The sequence below is a fragment of the Apiospora aurea genome (assembly GCF_038362705.1).
Source record: "Apiospora aurea strain CBS 24483 chromosome Unknown utg000003l_segment0_segment0, whole genome shotgun sequence".
Taxonomy (NCBI): domain Eukaryota; kingdom Fungi; phylum Ascomycota; class Sordariomycetes; order Amphisphaeriales; family Apiosporaceae; genus Apiospora; species Apiospora aurea.
This window is the reverse complement of record NW_027117390.1, coordinates 1,153,036-1,181,028: the sequence shown is the minus strand read 5'-3', so window position 1 is coordinate 1,181,028 and position 27,993 is coordinate 1,153,036. Positions and strand designations below refer to the sequence as shown.

The 27,993-nt window shown below is 54.4% G+C and overlaps 16 protein-coding genes across 16 annotated transcripts; 10 read left to right on the top strand and 6 right to left on the bottom strand.

Annotated features, from left to right (window-relative positions):
- Positions 1 to 13: 13 nt before the first annotated feature.
- On the bottom strand, positions 14 to 1,166 carry PG986_004216 (uncharacterized protein; the record flags this gene model as incomplete). The annotated part of the gene is made up of 3 exons (XM_066840438.1): positions 14 to 476; positions 626 to 1,020; positions 1,116 to 1,166. The coding sequence occupies 3 exons, from the start codon at positions 1,164 to 1,166 to the stop codon at positions 14 to 16; spliced, it is 909 nt and encodes a 302-aa protein (XP_066703065.1).
- Positions 1,167 to 1,934: 768 nt separating this feature from the next.
- On the top strand, positions 1,935 to 3,588 carry PG986_004215 (cytochrome P450; the record flags this gene model as incomplete). Its single annotated transcript, XM_066840437.1, has 6 exons — positions 1,935 to 2,116; positions 2,219 to 2,504; positions 2,575 to 2,651; positions 2,724 to 2,901; positions 2,964 to 3,220; positions 3,318 to 3,588. The coding sequence occupies 6 exons, from the start codon at positions 1,935 to 1,937 to the stop codon at positions 3,586 to 3,588; spliced, it is 1,251 nt and encodes a 416-aa protein (XP_066703064.1).
- A 252-nt stretch (positions 3,589 to 3,840) lies between these two features.
- Positions 3,841 to 4,407, top strand: PG986_004214 (uncharacterized protein; the record flags this gene model as incomplete). Its single annotated transcript, XM_066840436.1, has 1 exon — positions 3,841 to 4,407. One exon carries the CDS (start codon positions 3,841 to 3,843, stop codon positions 4,405 to 4,407), a length of 567 nt encoding a protein of 188 aa, XP_066703063.1.
- A 1,233-nt stretch (positions 4,408 to 5,640) lies between these two features.
- On the top strand, positions 5,641 to 6,762 carry PG986_004213 (uncharacterized protein; the record flags this gene model as incomplete). Its single annotated transcript, XM_066840435.1, has 1 exon — positions 5,641 to 6,762. The coding sequence occupies one exon, from the start codon at positions 5,641 to 5,643 to the stop codon at positions 6,760 to 6,762; it is 1,122 nt and encodes a 373-aa protein (XP_066703062.1).
- Positions 6,763 to 7,682: 920 nt separating this feature from the next.
- PG986_004212 (tetracycline resistance protein s) lies at positions 7,683 to 8,899 on the bottom strand (the record flags this gene model as incomplete). Its single annotated transcript, XM_066840434.1, has 2 exons — positions 7,683 to 8,241; positions 8,283 to 8,899. The coding sequence occupies 2 exons, from the start codon at positions 8,897 to 8,899 to the stop codon at positions 7,683 to 7,685; spliced, it is 1,176 nt and encodes a 391-aa protein (XP_066703061.1).
- A 1,390-nt stretch (positions 8,900 to 10,289) lies between these two features.
- On the bottom strand, positions 10,290 to 11,864 carry PG986_004211 (uncharacterized protein; the record flags this gene model as incomplete). Its single annotated transcript, XM_066840433.1, has 2 exons — positions 10,290 to 10,824; positions 10,885 to 11,864. The coding sequence occupies 2 exons, from the start codon at positions 11,862 to 11,864 to the stop codon at positions 10,290 to 10,292; spliced, it is 1,515 nt and encodes a 504-aa protein (XP_066703060.1).
- A 1,423-nt stretch (positions 11,865 to 13,287) lies between these two features.
- PG986_004210 (uncharacterized protein) lies at positions 13,288 to 13,572 on the top strand (the record flags this gene model as incomplete). Its single annotated transcript, XM_066840432.1, has 1 exon — positions 13,288 to 13,572. The coding sequence occupies one exon, from the start codon at positions 13,288 to 13,290 to the stop codon at positions 13,570 to 13,572; it is 285 nt and encodes a 94-aa protein (XP_066703059.1).
- Positions 13,573 to 15,041: 1,469 nt separating this feature from the next.
- Positions 15,042 to 15,831, bottom strand: PG986_004209 (ubiquitin conjugating enzyme; the record flags this gene model as incomplete). Its single annotated transcript, XM_066840431.1, has 2 exons — positions 15,042 to 15,488; positions 15,568 to 15,831. 2 exons carry the CDS (start codon positions 15,829 to 15,831, stop codon positions 15,042 to 15,044), a joined length of 711 nt encoding a protein of 236 aa, XP_066703058.1.
- A 1,165-nt stretch (positions 15,832 to 16,996) lies between these two features.
- PG986_004208 (elongator complex protein 3) lies at positions 16,997 to 18,722 on the top strand (the record flags this gene model as incomplete). The annotated part of the gene is made up of 2 exons (XM_066840430.1): positions 16,997 to 17,121; positions 17,171 to 18,722. The coding sequence occupies 2 exons, from the start codon at positions 16,997 to 16,999 to the stop codon at positions 18,720 to 18,722; spliced, it is 1,677 nt and encodes a 558-aa protein (XP_066703057.1).
- Positions 18,723 to 18,775: 53 nt separating this feature from the next.
- PG986_004207 (uncharacterized protein) lies at positions 18,776 to 19,899 on the bottom strand (the record flags this gene model as incomplete). Its single annotated transcript, XM_066840429.1, has 2 exons — positions 18,776 to 19,801; positions 19,876 to 19,899. 2 exons carry the CDS (start codon positions 19,897 to 19,899, stop codon positions 18,776 to 18,778), a joined length of 1,050 nt encoding a protein of 349 aa, XP_066703056.1.
- Positions 19,900 to 20,599: 700 nt separating this feature from the next.
- Positions 20,600 to 21,145, top strand: PG986_004206 (NAD(P)-binding protein; the record flags this gene model as incomplete). The annotated part of the gene is made up of 1 exon (XM_066840428.1): positions 20,600 to 21,145. One exon carries the CDS (start codon positions 20,600 to 20,602, stop codon positions 21,143 to 21,145), a length of 546 nt encoding a protein of 181 aa, XP_066703055.1.
- Positions 21,146 to 21,285: 140 nt separating this feature from the next.
- PG986_004205 (uncharacterized protein) lies at positions 21,286 to 21,793 on the top strand (the record flags this gene model as incomplete). The annotated part of the gene is made up of 2 exons (XM_066840427.1): positions 21,286 to 21,478; positions 21,627 to 21,793. The coding sequence occupies 2 exons, from the start codon at positions 21,286 to 21,288 to the stop codon at positions 21,791 to 21,793; spliced, it is 360 nt and encodes a 119-aa protein (XP_066703054.1).
- Positions 21,794 to 22,953: 1,160 nt separating this feature from the next.
- PG986_004204 (uncharacterized protein) lies at positions 22,954 to 23,714 on the top strand (the record flags this gene model as incomplete). Its single annotated transcript, XM_066840426.1, has 2 exons — positions 22,954 to 23,360; positions 23,423 to 23,714. The coding sequence occupies 2 exons, from the start codon at positions 22,954 to 22,956 to the stop codon at positions 23,712 to 23,714; spliced, it is 699 nt and encodes a 232-aa protein (XP_066703053.1).
- Positions 23,715 to 24,186: 472 nt separating this feature from the next.
- On the top strand, positions 24,187 to 25,093 carry PG986_004203 (uncharacterized protein; the record flags this gene model as incomplete). Its single annotated transcript, XM_066840425.1, has 2 exons — positions 24,187 to 24,777; positions 25,046 to 25,093. The coding sequence occupies 2 exons, from the start codon at positions 24,187 to 24,189 to the stop codon at positions 25,091 to 25,093; spliced, it is 639 nt and encodes a 212-aa protein (XP_066703052.1).
- Positions 25,094 to 25,374: 281 nt separating this feature from the next.
- On the bottom strand, positions 25,375 to 26,018 carry PG986_004202 (uncharacterized protein; the record flags this gene model as incomplete). The annotated part of the gene is made up of 3 exons (XM_066840424.1): positions 25,375 to 25,408; positions 25,465 to 25,623; positions 25,960 to 26,018. The coding sequence occupies 3 exons, from the start codon at positions 26,016 to 26,018 to the stop codon at positions 25,375 to 25,377; spliced, it is 252 nt and encodes an 83-aa protein (XP_066703051.1).
- A 692-nt stretch (positions 26,019 to 26,710) lies between these two features.
- Positions 26,711 to 27,547, top strand: PG986_004201 (uncharacterized protein; the record flags this gene model as incomplete). Its single annotated transcript, XM_066840423.1, has 2 exons — positions 26,711 to 26,746; positions 26,849 to 27,547. 2 exons carry the CDS (start codon positions 26,711 to 26,713, stop codon positions 27,545 to 27,547), a joined length of 735 nt encoding a protein of 244 aa, XP_066703050.1.
- Between the last annotated feature and the right edge of the window lie 446 nt (positions 27,548 to 27,993).

The following is a 27,993-nucleotide window of genomic DNA, read 5'->3' as shown; positions in this document are numbered from 1 at the left end:
GGCCGAACTGTCGCTATGAAGCGTCCTCTGCAACATCCCTACTCATCCACGGTCGATCCAAATGTGCATGATAGTTATAATCCGCGCTCACGAAGCTAGAGACATCCCCACGCGCGGTGTCCGCCAATGTTAAGTTCGTGTCTGTCGCCCTTGAACGGAGAGTCCTCTGCATGAAACGTTTCAAACCGCTCAGAGCGCCTGGAGGGACAGATGGTAGATTGCCATTGCCTCCCTCGACTTCCGCATTCAGGTACACCTTCCATTCGTTTTTGTTCTGCGGTTTCCCACTAGCACGCGGCTGCTTAATCCATTCCAACAACCGCCTAACAATTCCTCGGAAGAGAACAAATACAACGAGCATACACGCGCAGATGATGCCAATATTGAGCTCGGCAACACTGTCCTCATGATCAGTGGAAGAGCCAAGGTGCAGATGGGCAAGGAGCCAGGACTCGCGATAGTGCGTAGACAGGAACCTCAATCCATAGTGTCCCTTGATTGAAACATCTCGAACCATAAGGCAGCGTTGGCGATGGAAACGACGCAAGCACTAGGACTCGTTAGTGTATGCTCCGTAGTTGCGTTCTCGTAGCCAATGCCTTGATCGGATGCACGCAGAACTCACAGGAAGCCAGTAGCAAAGACGCCGTAGACACCAATCTTCTGCTTGCGGGAAAGGCGAACTTTAACAATCACGGTCATTGGTACGATCCAGACATACAAGTCTGTGAGGGCACCGACGATGCCCTGGACCTCGGCAAATCTCGAGTCCTCTTCAAAGCAACGATCGCCTCTTGAAGGGCTGAGAATCGACCAGCCGCCATCCCCAGCGCGTGGTAGGCAAGAAGCCAGTGTAACGATGACACTGATGAGGTAGAACACCACAATGGAGACTAAGCCAGACCAGATCAGTCTCTTCGCATTGGGCTGGGGAGCGAATATACGCAAGTAAAACACCAGCAGTGTCGATTTCACAGCCATGCAGCCGAGGGCGTATAGAACAACCGAAGCAGCAGTGAGCTGGGAAAACAGTCAGTCGTATTAGGATCCCCTTGTAGGTTACTTGCCTTCTTCACTCATCTACCTACCTTTTGAAATAAGATTGTCACGTTTACCACCGGCACATCCCACTGGTGAGGGCCTACTGGGTTATCAAGAACTATCATTGGAACGAATTGTTAGCAGCGACCCCAGAATAACTGCAGATGAAGCGAATATCAGATTACCCACAAGATAATGTGATGCCGCAAAAGGCGGTCACGAGAGCAAGGAAGATGACCAGCAACAGCAAAGTGATCGCGATCACCACTAAGCAGATTGGTGCAATTGATACAGGATCAACAAAGTTAGGCACAATGCCAGAGCTGGGATTTGGGATAGGTTCATATCTATAGTGGTGAAATAAAGGAGTTAGCAGGCTAAATGAAATGTTTGGATAGTAAAAATGGCTGATGCTGCTGAGTATAGGAGCCTCAGCGGGAGGAAGATGTGTATGAGTATTTGAGTGTCATCTCGACTTGGCATTCGTCGTTGGTGCTAGCCAATCGTCTTGGCAGTGGGTTGTGGCCCCACGAGATAGGTATGTTGGTCACACTTGGGTACATGTAGGCGCCTTTTTGGTAACCAACTGTTCCAAGGCCCACGGTGCGTTGGGACCATCTGCAATGTAACAAAATGTAGCAGGCACTCGGATTACCAACATTGATTTGATAGGTGGGCTGATGAAATGTATCTGCCCCTTGCATCGCACCGCATCGCAACCCTTGCCTCAGCTGGCCAATTAACAACAGACACCCGCACTGCTTTCTCTCCTACGCAACCTTTCTTTCTCTCCTCTCGCCATTCCTATCTTTTCTCATCCCATATTCTGTCTCCCATCTCTACTCTAGTTTTCCCACACTGCATCTGGTCTGCCGACCGCGAGATCTCTCAAGATGATGCACATCGATCTTGCGGTTATAGCCGTAGGCCTGGCTGCCGCTTATACACTCTTGCGGGCATTGCTACATTTCACCCAAGACACGAGAGAGCCGCTCTCGGTGGAGAATTGGATCCCCTTCCTCAGCCCAATGATCGCTATGGGTAGCAAAGGTTCCAAATTTCACAAACACATGAGGTGAGATTTCCCCGGAAGGATCGCTCAGCCTATACTCTACCGACGGGCCCAATAACAACAGTTACACACGTACAAGTATGCTCACAATGCCCACGTGTCCAGAGACAAGTACAGGCTGCCCATATACACACTGCGACTACCAGGCTCACGTCTCTACGTCGTTAATGACACATCTCTCATTCCTGTTCTGCAGCGACAAGTCCGGACGTTATCTATCTCTCCGATCATAGTCAGAATCTTTTCCCATTTCATGGGTGTCAGCCGGTCGGCCCTGGATACCATGGACCGCGATCCCGTCGAAGATCATGGCTTCGTGCATCAAATCACTCTCGAGACTACGAAAGGTCTTGCCCCGGGACCGAACCTGGATGACCTCAATTCCAAGGCCGTGAGCATCCTTAACGCATCCCTGGAGCGCGCCCCTCCAGGGTCAAAATGTTTGAATGAGCATCCACGAGATCATGATGGCCACGACAACTGGTGTCTACGGTCCTCAAAATCCGTTCAAGAACCCAGCTGTACGAGCAGCCTACTAGTACGTGTGTTCAATATGTGATTTCGAAATCCTACTCTACGTTGCTATGCGCTGACCTGAAACACACTGTAGTAAGCTGGAGGGTGGCTTTCTGACTCTAGTCACTGGGTTCCTACCGTCACTGCTTGCCAAGGAGGCACTGAAAGCCCGCCGCGTCATAACCGAAGCTTTCCTCAAGTACTATGCCGAAAACGGTCTTGCAGATGGAGCATCAGTCTATGCGCGAACCAGACACCATTACCCTATTTCGGTTGGTGTTCCTGCGGAAGATGTCGCCAGGATGGAAGCCGGAGGCTCCCTCGGTTTGGTCAGAAACACGATGCCCTCGACATTCTGGACATTATATCATATTTTTCCGACCCCGTTGTGCTGAAAGATTGCCGAGAAGAGGTCAAAAAGGCCATCCGCGAGAGAGAGGGTGGAACCTACCTTGATTTGACTACTATCAAGAGCTCCTGTCCCCTTCTGGTCTCGACCATGAAAGAAGCCTTCCGTTTCCACAGCATAGGGATGTCGGCCAGGACGGTTGTGGAAGATCACTTGCTTGACGGGAAATACCTACTGAAAAAGTACGTCACGGCGACCTTTACGTGCTATTTTGTCATGCACGTATGTTGCGAATTGTCATGCGAATTGTCATGCTAATATATACATACTGACGTGTAGGGGATCTACCGTCTTGATCCCGAGCACTGTTCAGCACAACTCGCCTGCCGCCTGGAGCCAGGACGTAGACGAATTCCGCCATGATCGGTTCATCAGACCTACCAACAAAGCCAAGAATAACCCAGTCGCATTTCGTGCCTTTGGCGGGGGGGGCAACTCTGTGTCCTGGTCGGCATTTTGCTTCTACGGAGATCCTCGCATTTGCAAGCATCATTCTCTTACGGTTCGATATCAAACCCGTGACGGGTTCATGGAACACGGAGCTGTATAAGGAAACTAATGCCGCGTTTCGCGTTCCCAATTGCGACATCGATGTGCAGCTCGTTCCGAGGGATACCAGGAAGTGGCACATGTTTTTCTCGGAACCCGGGAGGCCCATGGAGATTTCGACAGAGGATATTTCCTTGGCTTCTAAGGAAACATAAGGGCAGTCATTGATCGTATCAACCATCCGGTCTGCGCAGGGATTTGTCGACTTCATGACAGCATAAGCAAGATTGCCGTTGCCCTCAGCAACGCCCGCATGGCGGAGTTCAAATCTAGCTACGCGCTGGTCGCCGCGCAGGCATATGATCGGTATGCCGCGCTGTTCATCATCACGAGGTATGCAATGAATCCTTCCTCGTACTGCGGCAGCCGGCAGACTGGCGCGAGCCCTCGATGGAGGGATTGCCAAGCCGGGGTGGCGGACTGGAGCTGCCACCACAGTGGGAGCCGGCTACATAACCCAAGCGGTGCGGGGCTACGGGTTGGCATGCTTCAGAAGGGACAAAAGGAACGGAGCTATGGCGCGGGTTCAATGTGGAGATGTTTGCCGGCGGAGCGTCATGGTGTTGGCGCGGGAGCGAGACGTAGGAGAGAAAGGGGGTGCTTCTCGCGTCGCGTCGGCGGTGCGGGAGCATGGTACGAGGAGATGGCAGAAACCATTGAGGAGGCGGTGGGTTCAAAGGCGGACTCGCTGGTCTGGGTGGAAAGGTATTCCCGCGTGACGGCCTTGCTGAGGTTCTTAGAAGAAGATCGGGCCAGGGGCGGCGACAAGGTAAGGGACGATGAAGTGGTCGATGCATCGGAGACTTTTCTAATCCTGTAACCGAATGGGTCAATAGGGGCTGGCTGCCTATCCTGTAGAAGTTGACATTAGGTCAAATCCATAAATAAATGTTTTGGTTGCCAAGACAGTAGTGGAAACTGGCGAACTATTCACGGCATTTTGCCCTACGTGCTGACCATTTCACATATCGACATTGAACTCATTTGTAAAGGCGTTAGTCAGAAGACTTAGATGACTGGTGGTGTAGTGTTTGTTTTGTTTTTTTTCCGATATCGAGGTTGGTGGTAGTGCTACCGCGGGCTGCCATCAATGGGTGGCAGGATCAAACGTCCCACAGGGCGGCAAGCACTGGAGCTACTGCCAGACTGTAGCGCAAGCGTGTGACGGTGACGACGACCTGTAAACACCAGGTGCTGCCGACACAACATTCAATAACCGAATCCTGACGTACAACTTTGGATGGCCTTCATTTCCCGGCAGCCGGCATACCTACTCGCACAGTCTGCTACCTTGTGTCTGTCTCGATTGGGAGTGCTACCTTGGATCTCGATGGTGTTACCTCTGCTTTGATGCTCGACCAGAGAGCCTGGAGTAAAGATCTGCCCCACAAGGAGTAATTGCCCGTCATCGTACTCCATTCAGCAGAACCTACATACGTCTGGGAGTATCTTATGTAGAAATTCCATCCCGCATCCAGACTCAAAAAAGGTGTGTTCTAGTTTCGATGGATTGGAAGCAACAATATCCGTGGCATGGCCAATCAATCCATGCATGCAGGCGTGCGACCTCAGGCGGTACGCACGGCGGCACTGCTGCTTCTGGTCAGCTGCAGTCGTGTTTGGCTTAGCGGGCGTAGCGGGGTCGGTTTTGTGGAGGGCCAAGGGGTCCTAACGGGGATTCGCATTGGATTAGGGGGATCGGCTGCTGCCTGTTATGTGTTTCGTAATTGATTGCTAGGCCAGCAGCTGAACCGCCCTCACGCCCTGAGGCCCAGTACTGAGGCCCAGTACTGAGGCCCTGACAGGCAAGGAGGCGTAGTGCGTAGGGACCAACAACGCCGGATGATGACTCCGCCCCCACTTCCAATTTACCGTCTCCCTTTTCTAGCAGCAACATCCACTGCTGGCTGCATTTCCCTTTCGTTTCCTTTCTCATCAATCCATTTGATCGCCATTTTTCGACCATTCATTCGTTCTTTACCCCCCGTTTTGACAATTGAATTTCCAGTCGCACTATCGAACTCCATCTGACTGCGAGCCTCATTCACACACAATGTCGTCGCTCATATCCCGCGCGGTCCTCGTGTCCGTCCACGGGCACAAGCAGTTGTCCAGCGCGCCCATCGATATCCATCTTCGCGCGACCCGACCCCAAGATGAGTGGCAGGCGACTGCCCAGGAGAAGCTGGGGAACCTGTCCATGGTTATCCTCATGGTCGCCAACCTTCTCCTCTTCATTCCCGCCATGCTGTACATCGGCTACACCCTGGGCCTCGTCCTCCCCACCCTCGCCTCGGTGGAATCCTCCCAGACCACCTACGAGCCCATCCCCGTCGTTGACGAAGTCGACAGCAAGGGCGAGAAGTCCCCCAAGGCCGCCGTACCCGAGGCCGAGGAAGCCGGTGCCATCAAGCGCCAGCCCGTCACCGCCAGCATCCGAGCCGCCCAGCAGCACCTCCGCACCGTCACCTCGGCCGGCTGGCGCTCCCTCTTCCGCGGTTTCGGCCTCGCCTTGACCATCCACGTCCTCTCTGGCTTCATTGCCGGACCCGTCATGATGCTTCTGCCCGGCGTTCCCGCCATCGTCCCGCTGTTCCTGGTGGATATCCTCCTGGTCCAGCTTAACACCGTCTGGGTCCACTCCGTCATCTCCACTTCGGCCCTGCCGTGGTGGCGCCGCCTCCCGCCCTTCGTCTCGACCCTCAAGGCCACCTTCCTGCCCATCTGCGCCGTCGTCCTTTCGACCGCCGCCAGCTCCGGCCTGCCGACCCTGGTCCTTCTCGCCATGGGCCGCCCCATGGTCGAGCGCGAGGTCGGCCCCGGCCTCGTCGTCCGCACCGTCGAGAAGCAGGGCGGCGACGCCCTCCTGTACTTCGCCGTCTGGTTCGGCCTGATGGTCTTCGCCGCCTACCCGGCCCTCGTCGTGCTCACCCGCGTCCAGGCCTCGCTGCTGCCCGACTCCGACGAGACCATCGTCTCCTTCGACCGCTCCCTCGGCCGCACCTCGCCCCAGCCCGGCGCTTACCAGACCATGGTCGATGCCTACACGTCCTACTCGGGCTCCTGGGTCCGCTTCTACAAGTTGGTGGCTAAGAGCTTTGTGGTCTCCATGGCTATCGGTGTCGCGCTCAGCGCTTTCGTCGGCCTGCAGTTTGGAGTCGTTGGCTCCTTGTAAGGAGAGAGATTACCACTGAGGTCGTCAGTGCAGCTTGCTGCTTAGGTTTACATTCTACCATTTGACCGTTCAGGCTATATACAGCTGAGGAAAAAAAGAGGTCGGTCAGATGCGATATTTTGAAGTTGACGGTGTCTTCAAAGTTGATTTGAGAGCAGAGAGGATACCCTACGTTCATTTGGAGGTGAGCAGTTCAAAGAAAAACAGAAAACAAAAATTAAATTCAAGATGGGTTCCCGTCTTGACCCAGTTTCACTTCATTCTTTGTATATCAGTCCAAGGTCTTAAAATTGTGCGAGTTCAACAGGAAACCTTGAGCGTAAATATATCTTCATGACATCTCAGTGGGATGTTACGTAGTCTCATACGCCGTAAAAGTAGCAGTAAAGCTCATTTAGAAGAATACGTAGGTAGGTATATGTTATATGCTAAGTATCGGAGTTTCATGTGCTGTACTCGGAATTCCGAGTTCTGAGACTGGACCCCCTGGTGCCCGTACCCGGAATACCGAGTGCTGTACTCGGAACTCCGGGTATCTCACCCCTGTTGTACTGGAAGAACCCCCAAACAAGAGCAGGAGCAAAAGGAAGAGCTGCCAAGTTCTCCTTGCAGCTTGCTGTCGAGCGTGAATAGGTATTCATGATTAGATAGCGTCTATATCCTACCCCTGGCCAAGCATTGAGTAAACGAGGCGCGGTACATGTGTACAGCCCTGGACCAAGTGGTTACTGCTTGTTGGGCTGTGTACTGCACCTACACATAGCTCGAAGTTAACACCACGGTCTTGTCCCCTTTTTGGATCATCGCACAGAGGCCTTCTTAAAATTGTCGAATAAATCTCGATTGTGACGCTTTTGCCCTCTTTCGTTGTCCCTCAATCAGTCCAGACAATCATCCGGCCAGTCAAGGGGCCGGCTCGATCATCCGCCAACGGAGCGGCAGATAGCCCCCAAGACGCGCGGCCCCCAGACCTCCGGAGCCCGGAGGTCCCGCCCGGCGCACAGGTGGCCCAGGACCGCGACGTGCTCGCCGGCGGCGAAGTCGGCAAAGGCCCGGTAGCAGTGCTCGAGCTCGTACAGGTCGCGGCTCAGCGTGTCGTGGAACCAGTCGGCCGCGTGCGCGGCGCTGCGGAAGGGGTAATTTTCGGTGTAGGGCAGGGCCTCCTCCGCCCCGTCGAAGTCGCGCGGGAGCGGGAAGTCGGGGCGGATCTCCAGGCCGCGCCGCGCGAGGCGACGGAGGCTGGTGGGTGGGGTGAGCGCGCGGGACGCCGCGGCGGCGCGGTACAGCGTCGTCGTGTTCGGTGTGCTGTTGTTGTTGCCGCCGCCGCTGCCGCTGCAGGGGAAGTCGGCGCGGCTCAGGGCGATGAAGCGCTGGGCGCGGCGCAGGGGGTCGCAGGGGAACGCGTCCCGGGCCGCCTTGTTGAAGTGGGTGAGGGTGACGAAGTAGTCGCGCTCCGGGTCGAGGTAGACGACGCCGCGCCTGGTCGTGGGACCGGCGTGTCCCCATAAGGCCGTTCCCACGGCACGAGGGCCCAGGGGCTGTATCTTGCCGAACCCGTCCACCAGAAGGCTTCGCCGAGGCCATATCTGAACGCCGCCTCTTCGGGGGGCCAAGAAGGCGGTGCATATAGAGACAGTCCTGTGGCGGCGCTGAGGAGATATTCATTTGTAGCGTCCGTAACTCGTTGCTGTGCTATGGGCTTCAGCGCGTCGTAGATGAGCTGCAGCTCGTCCGCGGTCAGCTCTTCGCCCCAGCCGAGCAGACGGTCGGCGAGCTCTTGGGCCCGATCCTGCGCCTCGTACAGGCGCAGTACGCGTCGTCGCTCCTCTTCGGGCATCCTGAGGCCCACGGCGGGCGGCTCGCCGTCTTCGAGCATGTGCGGCGGCCGCTCCCAGACGTCGAGGCGGGCGGAGCAGTGCTCCAGCGCCACGGTCCGCGAGGCCTGGTTGACCTCGAGGAGCGCGTGGCGCAGGTTGGGCGTCGGTGTGATGCCCATGGCCGCTCGCCGGAACCCTTTGTTGAAATGCGAGGCGGCATCGATGAGGACGTAGTGATGGTCCGCTAGGACAGCCTCTGTCCAGACCATAAGCTGCAGCTCCATGGGGAGGCGAGGAAATGGGTGGAACGACGACGCCATTGGAATTTACCTAGCGCAGATAATATGAAACTTTGTATGTTAGGGTATAACTCGTTGTCGGCAAGTCCTGCTTTCTGGCAGGATGATGGCTCCTGAATCGATGGCAAAATAAGGGAACAAATATATTTTATAAATAAAGTGGAAGTTGATATTGTCGGTAAATACTGCGTAAATGTAGAAAAAGGCTATTCTAATGAAAAAAAAGAAAGGTAGCGGTAACTAACCCCTGGTGATACATTTTCTATCCATAGCACTCATGCACCTTATTCTAATTCGTGGGCCAGATCGTGGGCCACGGTCAAAAGCAACTTCAGCTCCGACAGCACCTGGTTAAGAACATTGGTTGGTTATACTAGTAGGCTCATCTACGCCATAGTCACTCTTACTCAGGCAGATGTCGTTCGTGATGGTCATTCCAATGGTCGTTCCAAATTGCCGGGTTCCCTACTTCGTATCCAGCAGTTCCCGGCTAGCTCCCGGTATCTCGAAGGGCAAATACCTCGAGTAATCGTCATAGCAGCACAAAATACAAACGCTCTAGATTATTATTCAAGGTCTCGTCTACTCTCAACACGGGGAACCAAATGCTCAGTCGATCGAGGTCGGGGTCTATATACTTGTCACAGCCACAACCCACTTTCATGCCCCCATTTCCTCCTCAGTTTTAAAATATCCAGATAAAGCCCAAGTAGATCCCTATGTAGTCTATAAAATCTACTTACCATCGCCCGGAACATGTTGTTGAGTCCTCGTGGGACTGCCGTGATCTGATGCTTGGAGAGTTTCGATGTCGCCACCTGAGATGGTACCCCTGACTACGTCCTGAGTTACCAAGGACGCCTGAATGGACACACCTTCTGCTCTCTAGGTGATGGGTTCGGCTGTGCCATGGATTCGTAGGATATATGCATGGGGACTATTATTGTTCACTATCTTCTGACGTGGAAACGTGTTCATGTCTTCCCGATTCAGATCTTCTTCTTTTTTTTTTTTTTTTTTTTTTTTACTTTAGATCTTAGGGGGGCTATTTTACCTGGGAAACCCAGAGGATAACTCCCTTATCTTTAGGTAGAGGTCTACTTAATACCTAATTTATTAGACATGTAAAGACAGGCTAGTAGCATTAAAAATAGTCATCAGTAGAACATCGATGCAATATCACGCAAAAGGGATGGAAATGACTGGTAATTTTCATATGAATGCCCCCAAATATACTGGCACCGGTGGTATATCCCAAGCATATGTGCTTCCAATTCGTAGGCCCTCTTTGCGCTTGATAACATATCGTACCGTAAGTCTTACATTCGGATTCAAATATATTCCCCCCTCCGTCTAGGTAACTCGTCCACCGCCCTTTTCGTTCCCGCCCTTATTCGTAAATAGAGTAAAATCAAGCGGCACTGGCACTTAGGCTGCCCTCGGTCCTCGCCTTGCCGACCTCCTCGGCCCAAAGCCGATCTTCCTTCCTGAGCTCGTGCTGGACATAGAAGATGGTGCAGGCAGCCCAGATACCCGCCCACACGAAGGGCAAGGACCAGCCGATGGCGTAGCCAACGTCGTGGTTGTTCATGCCGAATACGAGGGCGGTGGTGAGGACGGCGCAACCTTCGGAGCCGATAGCCCAGAAGGCACCGAGGCGACGGAGCATGGCGCGGAAGACGTGCGACGCGGCATAGCGCTTGGCTAGGGCCGCGCGGAACTCGGTGCCTCCTGATCCATCGACGGCGCAGATGTCCTCGATCAGGGGGTAGATACCCGGGCGCAGTTGGGAGCCCTTAGGAATCGACGAGATGCGCACAGGCGCGGGAACGGCGAAGAAGTGCAGCACATCCATGATAATGAGAATCGTGCCGAAGACGAAGCACATGGTCGCTAGCGGCATGGATAATAGACGGATGTAGCGAGCATCGTCTTGGATGGAACCACTGATCATGTGCGTTAGTTGTGGACGAGAGACGAAACAAAAAGCGATGGGAAATACTTACATAATTAGTTCGATCATTACAACGATCCATCCGAAGCTGAACCACCAGTGAAACCAATCCAGATACCAGCGATGTGCCCCCAGGACAGCACACGTGCTGTCCTTGCGGTACAGACGCCAGAAGCGCACAAAGTACTCGAGGATGCTGGCACCGCCGATAGCCGCCGTCACAATACTGAAGACGGTGTTGGCGCTAAGTTTCTCATTGTCAGGGTTGCCGGGCCCAACGCCGTACCAAAGGCCGAAGTAGAGGCCAATGGGCATGACGACGCTGTCGAAGACGATGATTGTCCAAAAGATGCCAATGAACCAGATGCGCTTCGTTGTCCGGATGGTGTAGCCAAGGCGCGGGGGCTCAAGCTCAATGGGGGGACGCACGCCTGCCCTTGCCGCCTCAGGGTCTTGCACCAGCCCGTTCGATGGCGCAGTAATTTGTTGGGAGTCGTGTGCTCCTCCTGGTATCGCCGCCGCTGTCGCCGATGGTGCGGCAGCCAGAGGTAAAGACGTGTTGCCGTCACTGTTATTCCGTGGCAGTTGTTGCGACTGTCTTCGAGTGTAGTTCAGACTCTGCCTGCCAAACGGGCCGTCGTATCTCCGGTCGAACTCCTCGCTCTGCCGCACCTTTTTCCTGCCTCCATGGCCGCTGTCTCCGGACATATTGGACGGATTGGCGGCATTGTACGGGCTCGGTCGCTGTCGGTCGGAGTGATGGTGAGCAATGGGCGGTACTGGTGGACGATTCTTGTCGTCGTGGGCGGCGGCATGTGCCGCGCCAGCATCGTTTAAGCTACGAGTCCGCCGATCACCACCGGCGGGAAGGGAAGAAGGCGATCGCGCTTCTGTACCAGCAGCTGTGTCGGCCGTTCGATGGGACAGGTGCGGATTCGTGCGATTCGTCATTTCGTGACTCTCATCGTTGGTGTTCGTTGTGGCGCTGGTTGACGGAGGAGCCACCATCGGTTTCTCGTCGTCATAAGCCATTGTTGTTGAGATTGGCCTGGGAACCACGGCTCATGCCTCTCTGCGTAGGAAAATCCAATTGCTTCTCGCCTTGGCACAATGAGTTGCAGTAATTGCCTCTTCTCTTGCTAATTTGTTCTCGCTAGGTACAGTATCTTGCAGCAACTGAGCAATAAGACGCTTCGGGAATTAGTACAGAAAACCTGGCCGGAAATACGCCACGCTAAGTTCCAGAGAATGAACCAGATGAGACGACGTGACAATCGCGATAACGATTGGAGATGGACACGATATAAAACGAAAGTATCAAGCTGATGATCCACGGTATTATCCGTAGAGGCCAAAAAGTAGATGGAGGGTAATTCGATTTAAAAAAAATAAGATGGGCGATGTGGTGTTGTTGAAAGAGGACGAGCGACTCGGGTCCCCCGTTTGGATGATGCATCCACTTGGATTCGCTTTGGGAAAATGCTGGGCAGTGATGTCATTGTCTGCCGTGGGCCAAGCCTTGTTCATCGGCGTCAATCAGTCAGTCAGAGAGTCCACCGTCCGCGAACCCACTCCAAACACGCCCTGACGGCCTGAGGCCCCCCCCAGAATCTGCCCGGGGACCAGGGGCCTGACAGTCCAGAACGGCGAAACGATCACCGATGACTTAATGGCCCAGAGATTGGACTTCTCAACTTTCATTTCCTGTCCCCATCGTTCTGCATCGCATCAGCCAAGCTCGCTCGGACTAAATCCTCCTGGTGCCCGCGCTTGGCTGCGAACGGGTCGGGCTCTGCAAAATGCCATCGCAAAGTCGCAATTCCCCGATTGGCTTGCGACGCAACTGGTAAGGTCGCTCAATCGTCGCTCAATCCCACATGGCATCTGGTCATTAGAGCCAAGAATAGCGCACAGTAGCACAGCTAGGAACTGAACCTAATTCTCATCAATTGATGGCTCGTCGCAGTTTTGGCGCAACTCAAATGCGAAGAGGCTCAAAACATCTCTGCCAGGAATGAACGGTACCGAGTTTCAAGACAATTGCTGGCCAATCGAGTTGTTTCGATGAAACCCACATGTGTTTAACACATTTAACCATGAACGCAATACCCTTTTTGTGTCCCCGATGATGCAAGAACAACACTATCTACGCGACACGCAACATCGTCATTGTCGTCCCTTGTTCAATCTCCCGCGGTCCGGTCCGCCCAAATACGACAACAGCAAACGGTGAAGCGCCGTCCGTGACCCTGCTTCCCTATTCCCCCATCCCCATCCCGCCAAGGGAGGAGAGTGAACCCCATGGCCAGCCCCCCACACCTGCGGCCCGGCGACATGACCGACTCATTGACTCTGGCCTATTCCCCTTCTCAGGTATCTCTCAGGTATCGGAAAACGTTTCCGTGATGCGTAGCAACCCTCCGAGAGCCTGCCCGTCGAACTCCATCTCGAGATCATGGGTTACATCACCCCACACGGCCAGCTCTCGCTCGTGGCTGCGAGCCCGCAGAGCCTGCGCGTCCTCGGCTGCCGCCGCCGCGCCCTCGTGGAGCGCGTCTTGACGGCCTGGTGGGCGAGGTTCTGGGCCGGCCCCGGCTTCGCCATACCCAAGGATATGTCCGAAAAGCGGATCATCATTCTCCGGAGTGCGTATTCCTATTCTTACTTTTACAATCTGGGGCCAACTCGCTCGCGTTACACCTCCTGTCGGGATATCACCAATGCTGGCTCACAATCATGACGGGTGGCGGTGGTTTGACGCCGGACCAGGGCCGTGATCTCCAAGGTAGCCTGATGCGATGCGTCTTGCTTGACAAGGCATCCTGCTACGCAGCCCCCCTAAGCGAACCCGCCTCAACGGCGACTTGCGGGGAGGAAGACCAAGGGGGCCCGTAGCTACCTAATGATATATACAGACAGGTAGGTGAATTTTCTCCAGGTAAAAGCTTCCCATATGCACATGTGTAAATGATGCCGCCAGCTTGCCCCTGAGTGCAGAACTATGCGTACCGTGCTCCTTGCGCATGGTCTTCGAGAGCTTGAGAACCGGGGCTGTGCTCGTACCCTGGGCGATTTGCATATCCTCAGGGACAGGTAAGACATGTATCTGTTCGGTACGGTATCTTGCGTCCTGACACCTTCCTTCTTAGATAATTACTGACTCATATATGCTGTGGACTTCCGACTTGTTCTTTGCAATATACTCAACGTAATTTACCCTTAGGTTGTTCGTTTTCTCTACCGCGTTCAGCTGCATTGTATGCCACTCGATTTGAGCAAAGGCAGCTTCTCCTATCCCCCATTACAAATCGTTGTGCTGCTACGCTGCCCGATAATGGTGAGCCCGCAAAAGCACTTTTGCCAACCAGAAGTTCTCGCAGCAAGAGTCTTCAAAGCACTATAGTAAGAGACCTACTTGCTCTACGCAAGCATCTGTAGGGACAACCAGCTCGTTTGCACGCAAAACAAGTTCCCGAAATTGCATCCTCGTTGCATGCCGGACTTTCGTTCACCAATGGGTAACATATTGAGTCGGCTGCAGCTGCTCTGACACAGGTTCGTCCAAACCCGCCAGATAGCCAGTCGTATCTACACCCATGCTCATTGAATAGCATTGCGGGACAGACCCCATTCGTTGTACTCGACCCAATCCCCTTAAATTATCAGTACAACGTCATTCAAGCCAGAGCCCGGGCAAGGCTGTGGTCGCCATCGGCGCTACAACAGCAATTAGATGCGGTGCTCCTGGCGTGAGAAACCTAGAGCACTTTAGCAAGTAAGGCCTCATCGGATGTGGTAGCTGTAGGGGACAGTATTTCCACCGCCAGTAACCAGTTCCAAATCAGCAGTGCCATGAGGTATGTGTACAGCAATGGTAACTCAGGCATGTAAATCACTGGATCGACCGTTATGCAAGTAAGAGCATAATGCGGGTTGTTTAATTATCCCAGCTGAATATGGTTGAGCCCCTAATAAAATGCCTGACCGGAACACCATTAACGCCAATATTTGCCATTGCCCACTTGCCCATGCTTCTTCTTGCCACCACCAGGCCGATCTACGGTTTGCTTAGCAGATGCGCCGTAATGTCATTTGCAGGTTTTCCCACCAACACGTAGTTCCCGCCACTGTTCAAATCGGCATGTACATAACGGATGACCCCGGCGGTGAGCCACTCGACGGCGAGCCTTCCGACGGTGGCGGGCCTCCCTACGGTTCTCCCAGCAGACGTGCCGTGATGTCACCCATGTAGGCTTCCTCCAGCACGTAGTCCTCGCCACCGTTCTTATCAATGCCGACGAACTGGAATGCCTCGACCACCCGGTCCACGTCAAAACCCATGCTGACGAACCGGCCGACCAGCTCCTTGTTGTACCCTTGGTATCTGGCCTCATCTATCTCTTGCTTGGCCAGGTTGGTGCGTGGCCGCACGCCCTGGAACTTGGTATTTGTCGGGGCGCCGGCGTGAGATATAGCCCACTCGTGAGCCTTGGCGTTGAAGCCGTCGGGGTCGGCCATCATCATGCGAGCAACCTCAGCATCTTGGGGGTCCTTCGGCTCGGGGCTTTCGAGCAGCGATTGAAGGGAGAGGAGGGACGACTTGATCGTCAGGACGGGCGACCACGCAGTACTGAGCGTGTCGAGGCAGATGGCTCCCTGCAGAAGAATCATGAAGTTAGTCAAGTGTTACTTCCATGCAGCGGCGGGGCAGGGCACTGGTGGGTGAAACGCTTACGGTCTGACTGCTGATGTTGGGATGCCAGACTCTGGTGTCGAACTTCATGACAGGCGGGCGGAAAGGGTACTCGGTGGGGATGCGGACGTCGACGATGAAGCTGCCGCCCTCGTACGGGGTGCCGGGCGGGCCCGGGATGCTGGCCTTGAGGTGTGTCAGGTCGCCCGTGGACTCGGCCGCCTCGGCGGTGATTTTGCTGCTGGCATCGGCCTTAATGTCGGCCAGCTCTTTGGCGATTCGCCGGGCTCTACTCGAGGTCGCCATGCTGCTGCTGCTGCGGTCTGTCGCTCGGGCGGAGAAGAATATGCCTCTCAGATGCTGTTGCTATAAAGAGAAGAGAAAAGAAAAGAGAAATGTTTGGAATTCACGAGACGTGAGGAAGTGTGAAAATAGAAATAGAAATTGTGCACGTCAGAAGCGAAGGATGCCGAGCCTGGTATGTTGAGAGCTTCCAATGCGTTTGCTTTGTCTCGCAGCCGCTGAGCTGGGCAGTCTCGGGTTGGAAAGGATGGAGGGGTTCCTTCCAACTGGGGATGGATAGTGGGGAAAAGGTGCAGGTGCAGGTGTCTTGGGCGGGCAGGCGGGCAGGCGGGCAGGCGGGCTTGGGGTCAGTAAAGTCAGCCTGGGCCCAGCCCCTGCCTCAAGCACAGGCATGCAATGAATGGAAGAGAAGTCGTGGCTATTTAAGTCCCAAACAGAAACAGACGCTATGCACCTTACACGTTGGTCTGATTGGGCGTCAGCGGCACCTATCACTATGTTGGAATGTGAAAAGGGGTCGGCGAAGAGATGATAGATGGGAAACCAGTATCAGATTGAACCCTTCCAGTGTCAACCTCCTACATGTCAGAAATCAAATGCACATATTGGTCTATCGTCAGATAATAGAAAGACATGCACAGCTGGGATGTATGCTACATGACTGACGTCATATCTCGACTTGCATGCACCATATGCTTAGGTAGGATGTAGGTACTATTGATGTATGTGACATCGACCTGCTGGTTCACGCCGTTATCCATGCTCCAAATATACTGCCTCTGGCCAGTCTCTGGTTACCCTGCCATCAGCCAGATGTTCCGGTGCTTGGCCTTCCCACCCCCAGTCAACATGTTGTACGTTCTCCGTTGTCAGTCTGTGATTTCATTTACACCTTGATTATGGACAGGCAAGCAAGGTGGTAGGCCAGTGGTTAGCTGTGACTGACGAGATCCAAGATGAACTTGATCTGAGAGCTGCACCCGAAATTGTGGGGTTGATGAGGGGTGAGGTGCTATCGATAAGAGGTCTACTACTGCTGTAAAGCGCCCTCTGTGACTTTTTTCCTTGCCCCCGCCAAATTCCCATAATTGGGCAATCCACACTCCATTCGAATTTGGTCCAACACCATCTCCGTCCGACCTCACAGCACGAGCCGACGTGACCAAAGATGGCGACGACAACCGTTACCACCACCGCGACCATTCGCAAGAAGGATGCCAACCTCCCACCCGAGAATGAGCGTTTCCTGCGCTGCTGCGCCGACGTCGCCAACGCCCTCATCGAAGACTATGAGTCCTCCAAGGACCCCAAGGCCCCCAAGGAAGGACATCAACCTGAACAGTCTACGAGCCAAGCTCTCGAGGAAGCACAAGCTACCGAATCTCCCGCCATTGACTGCGATTATCGCCGCCGTGCCGGAGCACTACAAGAAGTACATCTTGCCCAAGCTGGTAGCGAAACCGATTCGCTCATCCTCTGGTATTGCCGTGGTCGCTGTCATGTGCAAGCCTCATCGCTGCCCACATATTGCATACACTGGAAACATTTGCGTATACTGCCCAGGCGGCCCCGACTCGGATTTTGAATACAGCACGCAGTCGTACACTGGATATGAGCCCACATCAATGCGCGCCATCCGCGCGAGATACGACCCCTTCGAGCAGGCTCGCGGCCGAGTCGATCAACTCAAATCCCTCGGTCATTCCGTTGACAAGGTCGAATACATCATTATGGGCGGCACTTTTATGTCGCTCGCGCCCTCATACAGAGAAGAATTCATCTCGCAATTGCACAATGCCCTGAGCGGCTACCAGACAAATAACGTCGACGAGGCCGTCGAGGCCGGCGAGATGAGCAATTCCAAGTGTGTGGGAATCACCATCGAGACGAGGCCTGATTATTGTCTTCCTTCACACTTGACGGACATGTTGCGGTACGGATGTACCCGCCTCGAGATCGGCGTGCAGTCCCTCTACGAGGATGTTGCTCGCGATTCCAACAGAGGCCATACCGTTGCTGCTGTTGCCGAGACCTTCTGTTATTCCAAGGATGCCGGCTTCAAGGTTGTTTCTCATATGATGCCCGATCTCCCTAATGTTGGCATGGAGCGTGACATGGACCAATTCCGCGAGTATTTCGAGAATCCCGCTTTCAGAACCGACGGGTTGAAGATCTATCCCACGTTGGTTATCCGCGGCACAGGTCTATATGAGCTTTGGCGAACCGGTCGTTACCAGAACTACACTCCAAACGCCTTGGTTGACTTGGTGGCGAGGATATTGGCATTGGTTCCACCATGGACCCGTATCTACCGTGTCCAGCGAGATATCCCCATGCCGCTTGTCACCTCAGGCGTCGAGAACGGCAATCTCCGTGAGCTTGCTTTGGCACGCATGAAGGATTTTGGCACTACATGCCGAGACGTGCGGACACGAGAAGTTGGTATCAACGAAGTCAAGCACAAGATAAGACCCAATCAGATCGAGCTGATTCGACGTGACTATACCGCCAATGGGGGCTGGGAGACTTTCCTGGCCTACGAAGATCCCAAGCAAGACATCCTGGTTGCGCTTCTGCGGCTGCGCAAGTGCACGGAGAAGTACACGTACCGCGAGGAGCTCACGGGCCAGCAGACGAGCATGGTCAGAGAGCTTCACGTCTATGGTACAGCAGTACCGGTGCACGCTCGAGACCCCAAGAAGTTCCAGCATCAAGGCTTTGGTACCTTGCTGATGGAAGAGGCTGAACGCATTGCGATTGAAGAGCATGGGAGTGCGAAGATCAGTGTCATCAGCGGCGTTGGTGTGCGAAGCTATTACAAGAAACTGGGCTACTGGCTTGATGGGCCTTACATGAGCAAATGGCTGGACGGCCGACCTCAGCCCGAGTCTTGAGGTGCTCGTTCGCATTTCTAGACTTCAAGGACTTGGGGGCTTTTTCCACCGTATCAGTGGGGTTTCAGTAGAGCCCATTCGGTGAAAACCGTGTCCACGAAACTGTCCTGCCACGAAGGGCCGTTGCCGAAGCACATGAAGGCATCAACCATCTTGTGGATGGTTTCCTTCAGGGCTCGATGCGCTTGAGAACTCTCCGGGGCCCTGGCAGCTTGTTCAAGACGATCGAACATCTCACGGCCCAGTCCTCGTCGAACCCGCCCTTCGACATCTTTGGGTAACAGCCAAGCGCTAGTGTCTCTGCCCTCTGATGCATAATCCTCATCGACCATACTTCTCATCGCCGCGAGCGAACCCCACTCCGTCGCCGGTGCATATATGTCATCGACATAGCCGTTTTGGAGATACTGTTGACGGGCCTTTGCTGCCAGGCTGTGGATAAACTCTGGTCGGACCCTACTCAGTGACTTGGAATGGGCTGTCGTACGACGCACGAGTGACGTCAGCTCTTCGCATGATCTTGGGTGATGCCTGTGCGTGCACGCGTTCGTAACATGATCAAGGACGCCCCAGAAGAGCAGCCCCCCAAGTGTATAGCGGCCTTGGCCAACATAGGGGACGACGTCTTGGTGAGTTGTTGTGATGTTTGTGGATCTCAGCGGATCGAACCAGAAATTGCCGATGGTCACGGGCGGTCGATTGGTTGTGCTCCATGTAACAGGCGAAGCTGCCCGGCTCTTGGATGCGCGGGCATTGATGAGAGTTGAGCCCATGGCCGTAATATTGGTATCGGTGGTGCATCCATTGGATGGGACCCCGACCTCCCTCGCATCAGCAGATAGCGTGATATCGTCCGAGGTCGAGGTCGATGCTTCCAGATGCTTGGCTTCTATGCCTGCAGCAGCCGCAGCTTCGCGGATGACCTGCAGGAGCCCAGGACGGTCGCTTCTGTTGGCGGCATGAATAATAGACTCGATGGCTTCCCTCAAATTCTTGTTCTCTTCTTGGACTGATTGAGCTGCCTTGGCTTGTCGTTTGCGAAAGGCAGCTTGTGCTTGACGGCCGCGCTCCCGCCTTCGCTGGAATTAGTCAGCCATGGTACACTCACTGTCAACCCAGACTGCCTAGAATCATGTAATAGCGCGAGGCTTACTTTCAACTCTTGATCTGCATCCATAATAATTATTATTCGGCTGCTCCTTGACCTTGTTAACGTAGTCTTGAGTGCAAGGAAGTTACGTGAGGGAGATAACCCCCCCCAGGTCAGGTTCCAAGTTCCCTTGGGGCAGAGAGGCTTTTGCTGACGGCCGCGCCGCTACGTGAAAGTGGGGGCCACTGCCGGCGACTTTCTCACTGGCGATGAATTCCTCCGATCACGTAACATCACGTAGGCAGCCCATTACAACTTCGACTTCCTCGGTGCCGAGCATCTCGGTGTCGTCGTAAACCTGCAACTTCACGGGATGACGGCAATTGCCATCGCATAATGGCTTTTCCCGATTTGTTTACTAATAATGGCTCACTGAATTTGTCAGATATAGCGCAAGAGATAATTGGTTTGCTGGGTTGAAGCCATCATGGAGCCTTCCGACAGGATGGCATCAGATTGCAGATATATAAGGTCGTGGGCGCGTACTTCTGTCCATTTGGGATGCCAAACATCCTCCGCAGCTTTCGAGATATATCAATAGCATCATTGCTGAATTCTAGAAAGAGGCACTTCCAGACATTGGAGCTACGTTTAGGTTCATCCCAACTCTCAATCGTTCGAGCTCGTGGTTTCCTCCGCAGCTTTCAAACCTCCTGAGGAAGTCATTTGAACACTTTACTTCTTACTATAAGCATTCCAGTCCAGATACCCATCACTATCTATCATCATGTCCGGAACAGCAGTTGTGCCCAACCGCGACGACCCCCTCTTCCAAGAGGTGTTCCGCCCCGTCACCAAGACGTACCGCACCCAGACGTACGCGGCCATCGATCCCTCGCGCCCGGAGCTGTCCAACCGCGGCAAGACGGCCGTGGTCGCGGGCGCCGGGACCGGCATCGGCGCCGCCTGCGCCCTGTCCTTGGCCAAGTCGGGCGTCGCCGCCGTCGCGCTGCTGGCCCGCACCGAGTCCGCGCTGAACCAGACCAAGTCGGCCATCGAGGCGCTCGGGCTGGGGACGCGGGTCTTTATCTACGCTGTGGACATTGGGAACGCCGAGGCGCTGAACCAGGCACTTGCGGACTTCGCGGCCGGTAACGGGAGCGATGAGAAGAAGGTCGATATCCTCGTCGCGAGCGCGGGCATCATGCCCGCCATCGTCTCGATTGAGGAGGCCGACGCCGACGCATGGTGGAAGGGCTTCGAAGTCAATGTCCGCGGCCGGTTCAATCTGCTGCGCGCCTTTGGGCCCGTCGCGGCTGAGGGGGCGTGGTAATCCATATCACCACGGCGGCTCTCCATATGGGCTGTAAGCAACCCAGACCCCTTCTCTCCTCCCGATCACCCACACTGTATAGCAGATGCCATTTAGCTTGGGTTTGAGCAACATGGAGACGACTAACACAATTCCCCGGGATGGCTATAGACTTGCCGGGCTTCTCGTCCTACCGCGCCAGCAACTCGGCGGCCACCAAGATGTTCGAGTACTTCGGCAACGAGCACCCGGAGCTGCGCGTCGTGCAGGTCCACCCGGGCCTCATCCGCACGCCGTTGAGCTATTCGTTTGCGCCTACGGCCGAGATAGCCGAGCAACTGCCTTGGGATGACGGTATGCCTCTTCGTTTTCTCCTTCTCCCCCTACCCTTCTTTCCGCTCCTATAATCCACATGCCATCAATATATTCGTTACTGCTATACATATATGTCTTGGAATGCTCGATGTGGATTGAGCCGGCTAACAAACTCCGCGTCGTACAGTCGAGCTCTCGGGCGACTTTGTCAACTGGGCCACCAGCTCCGAGGCCGCGTTCCTCAAGAACAGGTTCGTCCACGTCAACTGGGATGTCGAGGAGCTTATGCATAGGAAGGCGGATCTGGAGAAGGACCCTTTCCTGTTCACCGTCAGCCTCAAAGGTTGGGCTTAGAAGGCGGCATTCATCTAATGATAGCTGTGGTGCCCCAGCGTAGCGGAAAGGAGCCGACGTGGTGCAACGCGGAAGATCGGGCAGACGAAGATGACAAACGCGGCTTATTAAGGAAGGATGAGAACTACCCCAGACGTTTCAACCTCCAGTACAAAGGCACATATGGGGTCGGCTATCAGTGAGATTGGCAGGATTTGACTAGAATCAGTATATTCGGATCAATTGACACGGAAGGATCCATTTTAGTTGCAGTCGCTGATCCCGGCCGGCGATCGAGTGTTGTTCTAACCTGGCATTTAGGGCAGTGTCTTTGCCATTTGAAACCCGAGCAGTTGAGGTGTTCTGATCTCCAGGCATTGACGTACCTGACAGGACCGACTCGGTAATGTGTAACCTTCGGGGAATCGGCACGATCTACAGAGCGGAATAAGCTTTCATGGTCCCTTGAAATTCTCGGATATTTGCCCTGTTCGGCCTTTAGCCCGTCTGACATTTGTCCCGAATCTCTGGAGAGAATGGCAGTGGAATAAGTGTGTACAGTCGGGAATCCGGAGAGACTGCCAGTGGAACAATCGTGTACAATCGGGCATGTTCTACGGTACATTTGGCGATGTCTATTCGGGGCCGTAGATCATGCCATCATTGTGATGAATGGAAGAAAGCTTGTGCTCACTAACAATATTGACGCCAGGTCCAAAATTGGAATCACACTCCACAAGTGCGGGACCCAAGGATCGTGGGGGCAAGCAGGCTGGCGCCGTTCGATCCCCAGCCTTCGTCTAAGCCATGCTGGTATTATCGCAGGTTCCCTGATGGGGTAGCTTCACCCTGTCTTGTGTTCCGCTCGTCCAATCAGCCGCCATGCCTGGCTGCATCTTACATCTGCAATTGCTGCAAGGCTCCGTGGGCTACAGGCTGCAATAGCCGACAGCCCGCCCTTCTCGTCAAAAGATGCTGTATATTGGCGTAGAAGTAGTAAGCGTGAACTACTTCTTGTTCATGTATAAGTAAAACTGGCCCTCGCCATGTTCTCGACAAACAGGTCGTTCAGATTCTCCCAATTAACCATCTATGTCTACTATACTGGCATAGACAGTCACTCTGCGCATACTGCCATTCTCTTCGCCAAAGACCGTGCAATCCCACCCCTAATCCCCACAATGCAGCTTACAACTCGCTCACTCACCACGGCGTCTATCGCCACCGCTGTCCTGGCGACCGGTGCACCGCCGATCACGACCACGACTGCTCCCTCATCGACTTCGTCTACCGTCTCGTCTCTCTCCTCAGCACATTCTGGGGCCTCGAGCCCACCTCCGAAGCCCCAAGGGACAGGATCACCTGGAGGGGGCAGTCCACAACAAGGCGGCCGCCCCCAGGTCCACATCATCGTCGAGACCCCCGCGAGTGACGATGCCTGTGGCAAGGGCACCAACACCACCATTCTTGTCCCCTTCGACGGTGTCTATACCAACCGGGCGGCCCTGGGGAAAGTCGCGGCGCTGTACCTGACCGGCGTCACGGGCGGCAACCCGGGTCCCAGGCTGGAGGATATCTCCTGTGTTCCGTACTTCAAAGAGAACGGCACGGGCACTCCCTCGGGCACCACATCGGCAGCATCTTCTGCAGGGTGCCCCTTCCCGCGGGCGGTGTCCCCGGCGCTGGCAGTGGCAAGCCGCCAGGTGGTGGAGCACCAGGGGGCAGCAGCGGCGCTATTACTGGCCATAACGCTACCTCTGTCAACACTCCCTCTGCCCCGGCGCCGACGCCCATCAAGTCCAAGAATACACCGCCCGGCTCGCCTCCGCCGCCGCCTGCGCAGTCCTCGCAGGTGCCGGCGTCCGGCGTTGAGGGGTTGGGCGTGCCGGTTCTGGTGTCGGCTGCTCTGTTTGGAGTGCTGGGGATCATGTTCACTCTATAGTGGCTGCGTATCCGTGACTTTGGTGTCAGGTCTTCCGGGCATTCATTGTTTACGTATGCATTGCGATGGCGTTGATTGATTCCGACAAGGACCTGCTGTCCCTTGGTTTCGTTGGTGACTTGTTTTCGGCTTTTGCTTTTCTTTGGCCATGAACTGTCCGTCCGGTCCAGTGGCATTTTAATAAAATACTGTTGCCTAATAAGCTAATCACCTATTAATCGACTCTATCATGTGTCCTGTAGCTTTGTCCATAGGTGGTATATCTCTGCCTGAACCATCCAGGAGGGTAATCGTATTCGTAGGTGTCAGATTATACGTGTTCCATATTCGACGTAGTTTATAAATCCACTTGGTTACTCCATCGTTATACGAAATGCTTTCCACCACTATTCCACTTTCATTTCGTTGCCTCCAGTGGAAGTAATGCCTATTCTTTTTACGTTCTCTACCGATGGCACGCCACCCACCCCTTATGCCTACTCCAGGCAACGGGTCTCACCGTTTGGACGGTCGTCCACAAGGCGGCCCTTCCCAATTTATACGATTCTCCACATTACCACGCGAGCTACAGATTCACATCTGGAATTACGCAGTCCATGATCCACAGAACTGGCAGCTACGTATGCGATGCGATCGCGGGGGCAATTTGAGCCCCATGCACGATCTACACTCGCCGCTGTTGGCCGCGTGCGGCGCCTCTAGAGACGCATTCCTCCAAGCTTCCAGCGAGGTGTGCTTCGTCGACATATCGGGCGAGCCCGTCGACGAGAGCGGGTGGAAGGACGTGGTCTGGCGTTCCGGCCTCCGCCTCGCGGTTCTGGGTCCTGGCCACAACGTTGCGGAGTTGTCGACGGTGGAAGGGGGCGCTAAGATCAGGCACCTGGTCATCTCTTACGCGCTCGCGCACGACGCACTAGTCGACCTCTGCTACCCGCGCCAGTTCAATCGGGAACGGGGATGGATGCTACGACGGCTTCCGAACTTGATGTCCTGGCAGATCTACGGCCTGCCGGTTGAGTCGCCGCCGTCCGGCGAAGGTGATGACACTGACCCAAAGGAGCAGGTACGGAAATTGCCGATGCCAAGTTCGATAAATCCCACCAATTGGGTTGAGGTGTCGCTTTCGGCAGATTGCTCGCTTAGCAGTTGGAAGATTCTTTCGCTACCCAGGGGGTGTACCGAAACTACCAGAAATACGGGATCCCAGGGCATAAGTTGCTGTCCAAGAGTCCGGTCTTTGGTGTCGAGTGGTGGTCATGAGCCGTAGGAGACGCCACAAGTACCAGAGCAGGTACATTTCGTTGCGGTCAGTGGCAATTATTGTTGTATAGGGTCCTGGATATAGCGGAGAGGACAATCTGGTTCCATTCTTTGTGTAATTATGTAGGTCTAGTCGTCGTTCTGACAAGCAAGATCCTCCGCAGAGGTTCCTGGCCAAAGGATCCCAAACACTGTTGCGCCCCACCACTAGCACACCTACACACCATCCACCATCCAGCCAGCAGGGGACCTCTCTCTTCCTCCTTCATCACACATTCTGAGATGACACGCAACGATCGTCACGCTTTGCTGAACTAGAAATACAGGCCTTTCAGAGCTTATTCGTCTAGACCTTGCAAAAGTGACGTGCTACAAACACACCCCACCTCCTCGGCCCCCTTTACTGCGCCTCTTCATCCCCGATCTTCTTCTTTCTATATTCTACTTGAGTTAGTCAACTATGAAAGGTTCAGCGTAGGGTAAAACTTACGGCACTGGTTTCGTGGTATAGCAAGCCCCCATCCAGTAGATAAGAGATGCTATAACCGAGATGACTGCCAACCAGCCGCTCGCCGCTTCCACCCAGGCACCGGGCCGACTTCCCACGGGCTCGGGCTCGGGCAGGGGCAGCGCCACGGTCACCACAAAACTAGTGAGCCTCGTGGTAAATGGCGGGAGCAGGTGGCGAAGGGCGGTGTACCATTGTGCTGAGTGTAATGACAATGGCAAAGACGGTGACAGGCGAAGAAAGCTGTGGATATTTGAAAAGGACGATGGAGCGGGCGGGATGCACATGGGCTCGAGGCAGGTAATGTTCGATAAATTTGTGGAAGAAACCAAAAACATGGTGGATCGTGCGAATGGACTCATGGCTCTCTTTTTTGCGCAATTTATCTCGCCTTCTACGGGAACTGGAAAGCTCCAATGCGCGCACGCCGTGCTCTATTGGCAGGTGCGACGGGGACTCAGCTACTTACCTACCTACTTTCTGTTGAAGAGATCAAAGTGTGTGATGTAAGGGAAGGAGCGAGGCTTCCGCAGCATTCTGTCGGCTTGGACCAGAGCATCGCGGAAGGCTTGGGCACTTCCACATGCCACTCGATATGCACCAAGCAGAGTAATGCATGGCAGCAGCAGCTGTGATTAGGGATTGGCTCTTCTGCCTGGTAGGTAATTCTTTCAAAGGAGCCACCATGCGCGCCCTTTCTCTCCAATTCCCTAGGCAGACTTATTGCCCGGAATGGTTGGGTACTACGGGCCACCTTCCTTCATTCACTCCGCCCTGGCCGGCCTGACCATGTGACCATAACCAACAATCATTTCCTCCATACCCTACATGTTTCTGAGCTTTTGAAACTAAAGAGGGATTTTTCCAAATAAGCAATCGACAGCCACCTGGCATCGATGTCGTTAAGGTGGCCCAGAGCTTGGCCAGCAGCCCTAAATTGCTCCGCAAAAATGACTTTATACCACTTCTGGGCCGGCCAAAGAACGTCGAAAGCATCTTCAAGTCATACCATTAAATCAGACTCTATTCACCTCATTAGATTTGCATGTGTTCTCAGTGGTTTATTTTGTTTATGAATTTCATGGCCTCCACGTATTCTTGGGTACATCGGGGACGGCTTTACTTATATCTCTTTGTTACTTCTGCCACTTATCCCCGTCGTAATCTCTCTTGACATCTCTTTATGTGAAGTATACCAACACCCTGCAATCACTGAACACTATACAAAATGAGCCCCAAGGTTTCCACTCATTACCGACCACCTGTATATACCCTTGATGAGGAGCAAAAATACCCTTGAGATTGTTTGCCTGGGGGCTCTTCGCCACCGTTCACGCGCTTCCTCGACTTTTCTGCCGAGATCCAGCTCCTTATATGGAAGCATGCAGCTGCGGCGCCTACCATCTTGCGACTGGACAAGGACGGCGCAGTATATTTTGAATCGGGCCTCCTGACCGCGTGCACCGCCTCCAGGGCGGCCTTTCTCCAATTCCCCGGCACAGTCCGGTCCCTCTATGGCTGGGGCGCCGCGAAGAAAGTAGGGTCTTCCGACTTCGACTGTGACTATACCCAGCGCCCGCGGAGTGCGAAGCCCGGCGTCTGGTGGCGGCCCCAGCTGGACCTCGTTGTGCTGGGCCGCGGGATCAACCGAGACGACCTGGGCCGCATCGCGGGGGCCGACCAGATCCGGCATCTGGCGATCCACTACGACGATGCCTTTGCATCCAGCCTCGATGGGCCATTTTTGGTCAGCCTTTCCACCAACGAACGGTGGGGCGAATGGCTGACGACGATCTTACCAAATCTGCGCACCTGGGAGATCTACGCCGAGTGGATCGAGTCGCTGGACCAGCAGCGCGCGGCCGGCGACGGGCGCTCGACGAGTAGTCGGGACATCATTTTCATACCGCGCCTCCGAAACCTGAGGTGGGCCATGGTTTCCCAGTTGCTGATGGAGTTGCGTGGGGAGGAAGTCCTAGGCTACAGGGAGCGTCGCCCAGACCTGAAGCTGCTCGGGAGACCCATCTTCCACGTTGGTCGGGCCCAATTGAACCTAGACCCCTGATTTCAAAGGTTCCGAGGGTGAGGGCAAGCTTGGGATTATGGTTTCGACTGAAGAGACACCACCGCCAGATAAGAGCACGATGGCAGCAACTTATGCGCCATTGCCAGAGTTCTCTAGACACGATTAAATATCATCATCTGTTATTCCATAGTTCAGTTTTCGGATTTCGCGTAAGAAACGTCACACGTTAGTCCCTGCTATTCCGCATGCCGACTATTCCACTTCCCGACTATCCCGCCCCAGTAGAGTAACAATCCGTACCTTGGTTTAATGTTGCGTAGGCCGCCCATGACACAGCAACACCACGAGATAAAATTTTGCGGGCGGGAGTACCGGATGGTTGGCTGTATGGTTGGAAATGAAACTGGTACCAACCCACTGGTAAGCTCATTAGCAGTACCCCCGAGTCGAATGTTTGATGCCTATCACTGCTTGGCAGAGAAGGG